Source organism: Phalacrocorax aristotelis, chromosome 12 (genome assembly GCF_949628215.1).
Source record: "Phalacrocorax aristotelis chromosome 12, bGulAri2.1, whole genome shotgun sequence".
In the NCBI taxonomy this organism is placed as follows: Eukaryota; Metazoa; Chordata; class Aves; order Suliformes; family Phalacrocoracidae; genus Phalacrocorax; species Phalacrocorax aristotelis.
The window spans coordinates 23,580,117-23,585,479 of NC_134287.1; the positions used below are offsets into that span (position 1 = coordinate 23,580,117).

The window sequence follows — 5,363 nt, forward strand, 5'->3', positions numbered from 1 at the left end:
CAAGGATCTCCTCAGATCGGAGCGAAATCAATCAAAGCGAGCGACGCGCCTGGCCCGCAGTGGCGGCACCTGCAGCCCGGGGGGGTGGGGGCGCCGCTCGGGGCCGCCAGCGGCAGCGCCGGGCCGGGTCCCCCCGGGGGAGACCCCGACCCCGGCCCAGCCGCGCAGCCGGAGCCGCCGGGCCGGGCCCGCCGCCCCCTGGCGCGGCCGCCCCCGGCTGCGGGCCCCGGGAAGGGGCGGCCGGGCCCGCGGCTCCTGCGCCCCGGGGCCGGCCCCGCCGAGCAGAGCCGCGCTGCCCCATCCGCCCTCGGTGCGGGGAGCCGCGGGAGCGCCGGCCCCGCACCGCGCTGCGGAAGGCGGATGCAGGACGGGGCAGTTGCGATGCGGGAGGCATCGGGCCCCGCACCTGCCCCGGGGGGCCCGGGCTGCCGCTCCGCTGCGGGCAAGGGAAGCGGGGCCGGCCCGCAGCGCGGCCGCTGCGTTCCCCCAGGCTGCGAGGCAGGAGCTACGGCACGGAAAGAAAAGAATCTCTCATTCATTTTAAAAAAAAAAAAATGGCGAAAAAAGCGGCTTGACAAGGAAGCTGGCTTACACCCACCAGGCCTCGAATACGCCCCAGAGGAGAAAAGCAGCGCCCTGGGCAGCTGCGAGGCACCTCGACGGCTGCGTAATTACCTGGGTCTCGTCATGGGCAGGTCGTGAACACAACCTGCGGGTGCGGGCCGGGGCTGCCGCTCCCAGGAGCCCAGCTGGAAGGCGAGGGAGGGAGGTGGTGCTGTAGACCTCCGCCGGTAAGCTCGTCCAGTTCGCCCTCGATGTTCTGCAGCGGCCGGTGCCCGGGCAGCGCAGTGGGGCACGTCCCAGCCCCTGCCTCCCGCCGCCCCGTCACCACCGCAACGCCCTTCCGTGCCAGCAACCGGCGCGGCCGCGGCGCCTGCACAGGGCACGGCAGGGCTGCGCGTCCAGCCCGCCACGCACCTCTTCTTTCCGGGGCTGGGGGCGCCCCGGGTCGCGCGTTCCCCTGCGGCAGGGAGCCCCGCTCCCGGCGGTGCCGTCGGAGCAGCCGGCCTCCGTCGGGGCGCAGGGCTCGGCCGGCTCAGCCCGCCGCCCCCCGCCTCTTCCCTCGCGGAGCGGCGGCCGCCGGGGCGGGGGCTGCGGGCCCCGAGGCTGCGGCGGCGCCCAGCAGCAAGGCCCGGGGAGGCCGGTGCGTGGCCCCAGCCCGCAGCGCCGCCGGAGCCGGGGGAAGCGCCGGCCCACGGCCCAGCGGGCGGGTCGGGGGAAAAGAGCGGCCCTAAAAATTAGCGCCCTCCCCCCCCGCCTTCCACTAGTGAAGCAAAAGCCAGGAATCCCCGTGCCCCGTGTTCTCCCGGCCAAACCCAGGGCAAAGCCTCCCCCAGCTCGGCCGCGGTGCCCCGGGCACCCAGCGGGACAGGGACCGAAAGTGAGTAATGCAGGAAGAAACTCGCTCAAGGAGAAGCTTGTTAAATAATTTATTGATTTATACAAAGTCTGTCCAACCCGTGTGGAGACATCATTTGATCCCAATGTAAAATCAAGCATCTGTTTTTTCTCTCGTGTTTTTCTGGGTTGTTTTCTCTTGATATTATTAAGCATAAAGTCCAGAGGCAGGAGAAATCAAACTGCCAAAACACTGAGGGAGGGAGTGAAAGAAAACAGCCATTTTTACGCTAGAAATATACATCACAAAATCTGAAATTTACTATATACAAAGTGGCTGAGCTTGGATTTGGTGACCCATACAAAACATAACAAAATCTGATTGTTAGGAGCAGGAAATTGGCAAGGAAGCTTAAAGAAAGAAGGGCAAACCTTAAAGGGACACAAAACAAAAACCAAGAAGTTGGAAAAATTCCTCTGAAATTTACATCGATGAGAAGGAAAATAATTTCATAACTTATTCTGTAAAAAATATATACATTTCACATACATCTTAGGCTGTACAACACACCACTTCAAACATCCAGTTACAATTCTCTGTCGTGGCGCCTACCACAGTGGCTCACCCAGCCGCGGCCACCCGCAGCAGCCATCGGTGCCCGTGCCCTCACAAGGTGTCCGAGCTGGTGCTGCAGGGGCTGACAAGGGACAGGTTCGTGGATTTGTGCTTTTTCAGTAGCCTTGTGATTTTTTCATCGTCTGAGTTGGGGTCCAGGGGCTTGTTGTACTCGTCATCGTCCTCATTGTCCGAGCTCTCCTTCAGCTTCTCCGTCTCCGAGTCGTGCTTCTTCTTTGCCGAGGCCATCTCTGCCGCATGCCGCTTCCGCCACTTGGTCCGTCTGTTCTGGAACCAGACCTGGGCACCACACCCGGCACAGCTCAGTCCCGCTGCTGCGCCCGCACCCACCGCCCTGCCCGCCCGACGGCACAACCGGGCCGCAGCCAACTGTCCCATCCCTCCCCACCGGCGCGGGGCTGCGGGGGCTGCGGAGGGGGCTTGCTGCGACACGCTGGGTCACCTGCCCGGCTCCTCCAGGGATGTCGGCAGCCGGAGCTGTGCAACACTAAAAGCAGCGCTTTCGCAGAACAATCATGTGTTCAGAACAGAACATGGTGGCCAGAAAAATAAGCATTGCCTGGCTCCCAGCGCACTTCAAAGCTTCGGTTCACCTGACGTCTTTGCTAAGTGATTTGCGTGGTTATGCAAGGCAAAGGTGTGCCAATTACTGGACCCGGTCTGTGCTGGAAACTGACCCTCTGAAAGCAATTACCTGTGGGGGACTTTGTGGTTCAGGGTTTGGTTTGAGGTTTTTTGTTTTTTTCAGTTATGTTATACATTTTTTTCTTAAATCGTCTGCAGCACAAATTTAAGCACAAAAGTTACGTAGAAATTGGCCTAAAATCTATCCAATATCTAAATGTAATTTAAAATATAATTGACTTTAAAAGAAAAAAAGCCAACCCCGTACGGTTGCACAGTTTTAATAGCCGCTGATAATTACTGCAAAAGCAAAACGTGATGACGCTGCCTGGGCAGGGAGCAGGAGGCAGCAGCGAGAGCCCGTGCCCGGCCCGTGGCCCCGGCGCGCCCGCGGGGACCTACCTTCACTTGGCTCTCGGTCATCCCTAAGGAATAGGCGAGGCGGGCTCTCTCCGGTCCTGCCAAGTATTTCGTCTGTTCGAAGGTTTTCTCCAAAGCAAAAATCTGCTGCCCAGAGAAAGTCGGTCGCGAGTGTTTCTTCTTGCCGTCCTTGTCCAAAACCATCCCCGTCTGAGCTGAAAGCGGAGGAGAAACAGCTCCGTCAGAGGGGTCTGCCCCGATCCCCGCTCCGAGCCGGCTCTCCGCCCTGTGCCACGGCTGAAGCGGGCCGCGGCGGGGCTGCCTCGGGTGTCCGCCGCCGCTACGGCGCCGCTGGCTCCAGGCCGGCTCGGGTGCGGGGACCCCGCGGGCCGCCGCGGTGGCCGGCCCCGGCCCATGACGGGGCCTCCTCCAGGGCGCCGCGCCCGCGGCCTCCGCCGCGCCGTCCGCCCCGTCCGTCCACCGCGCTCGGCCGCCGGCCTGCCGGGGCGCGGGGCCGGGCTCCCGGCGCGTCGCTCGGCGGCCCGCAGGGGAGGCCCGGGCCGCCGGCCGCGGGGGGGGCTCCGCGGGCCGCGCTCCCCGCCGGAACCGGCCGCACTTACCGGGACAGGCGAGCCGGGGGTCCCTCCAGGGAGAGCCCTGCACCACTCCCGGCCAGAAAATGGGCGGCCGCCCGGGCAGCTCCGCTAGCGGCTTCGGGTAGCGGGAGACGGCCGCGGGGTTGAAGTACATCCCCGCCGAGGCCGCCAGTCCGTTGATGCGGGGCAACCCGCCCAGGAGGTTGCCGGCGGCGCCCACGGGCCGCCCCAGAATGTCGCTTATTCCGTGCGGCGTCCCCAAGGGGAGCTGCGTGTTGAGTCCGCCCAGGGTCGGCGCCTTGAAGCCGGAGGGGTTCTGCAGGGTGTAGGGGAAGAGGGAGGTCTTCATCTCGGCCATGTTGTGCAGCGCGGCCAGCGGCGTACTGCTGAGGACGAACGCGCTCTGGCGATTAGCATCCATCTGCCCCACCGCTAACATTTGTGGTCATCAATGAACGCGGGTCCTTCCCCAAGCACGCCGGCAGCCGCTCTGTTGTAACCCCGCGCCCGAGCGCCGGCCGCGGGCGGGACGGTCTCTGCTCGCAGGATCAAAGCAACAGCAAGTACCAAAGTTTGCTGGGAGCAGGAAAACCCCGGCGCTTCTCCGCCCGCCCCCGCAGCTCGGCGCCGCGCACGGCCAACTTCCAGGCTGAAGCACGGAGACAGCCCAGTCGGGGCAGCACGGCAAGGCGGCGGAAAGGGCGTCCCGGGGAGATCAGCCCCCCGCCGGCGGCGCGTCCCCGGGCGGGCTGCGGCTCCTGCACGCAGCGCGACGGGGGGTGGGGTGGGGGGTCGGGTCGGGCCGGGCCCGGCGCGTTGGGCGCCGCGGGGCTGGGCTGGGCTCCGCGCCTCGCCTCGGCCGCGCGTCCCGGCGGCGGCAGCGGGGGACCCTCCGCGCCGCGCCCCGGGGCGCAGATAACCGCGCGGGCACCTGCGAGCTCCGCGCCCATTGGGCGGCCGCCTCCCCGCGCCGCCGCCGCGGCCCAATCGGCGAGCGGCGAGCGCCCCCACCCCGACACGTCACCGCCGGGTCGGGCGGCCCCGGGCGCCGTGGGAGCGCGCCGAGCCGCACGTGGCCGCGCCGCCGCCGACGGGACCCCCGCGCCGCGCCGCGCCCCGCCCCGCCCGCCGAGGTCAGCCCCGCCGCGCCCAGCTCCGCTCCGCTCCCCCCCCCGCCCCCCCCCGGCGAGGCACCGCCGCCGCCCCGGCCGCTTGCGGCGCGACCCGCCTCCGAGCCCCAGAGGGCACGGCGCTGCGGGACCCGCCCGCGCCGGCGGGGCCGGGGGGGCGGCCCGCGGGGGCCCGCCGAGCGCCGCTCAGGTGCGGGAGGACGGCGGCTCCGAGCGGGAGGGGCTGCGCCGTACTTCCCGTGGCTCGGTTGCTCTTTCGTCGGGCGACCGGTTCCGTCTTCTGTTGCGCGCCAGCCTGTCCCCTTGTATTCGAGTCGAACGTTGAAAGCCCGGTTATAAAAGCCGTCGTACGTCCTGGGCTGCGTGGCCGCTCCGCTCGGCGGTCCTTGCCGCCGGTGCCGAAACGCACTGGCACCGGAGGGGTGCTCCCTTCGGGACCTGGCGGGGGGGGGGAGAGCCCCTCGTCTTCGAAGGGAAAAAAATGGCTGTTGCATCATCGCGGAACGAAGCTCGTTCGCACAAACAGAATTTCCACCGGTATTCTTCTTAATCGAAAACAGGCTGACTTGTCAAGAAAAGAAGAATTCGGATTTGAGGTTTTTTTTGTAGAAAACAATC

The 5,363-nt window shown here is 66.4% G+C and overlaps 1 protein-coding gene across 1 annotated transcript; it reads right to left on the reverse strand.

The window, feature by feature from the left end:
• Positions 1 to 1,612: 1,612 nt before the first annotated feature.
• NKX6-2 (NK6 homeobox 2) lies at positions 1,613 to 4,137 on the reverse strand. The gene is made up of 3 exons (XM_075107498.1): positions 3,640 to 4,137; positions 3,062 to 3,234; positions 1,613 to 2,314 (listed from the first exon to the last, which is right to left on the reverse strand). Exons 1-3 carry the CDS (start codon positions 4,052 to 4,054, stop codon positions 2,066 to 2,068), a joined length of 837 nt encoding a protein of 278 aa, XP_074963599.1. The 5' UTR covers positions 4,055 to 4,137; the 3' UTR covers positions 1,613 to 2,065.
• Between the last annotated feature and the right edge of the window lie 1,226 nt (positions 4,138 to 5,363).

Coding starts and splice junctions, on each gene's coding strand:
- NKX6-2 (XM_075107498.1), bottom strand. CDS start 4,054: ATGTTAGCGGTGGGGCAGATGGATGCTAATCGCCAGAGCGCGTTCGTC. Junction 3,235..3,639: donor CCCCCGGCTCGCCTGTCCCG/GTAAGTGCGGCC, acceptor CTCCGCTTTCAG/CTCAGACGGGGATGGTTTTG. Junction 2,315..3,061: donor TGACCGAGAGCCAAGTGAAG/GTAGGTCCCCGC, acceptor TGTGGTGCCCAG/GTCTGGTTCCAGAACAGACG.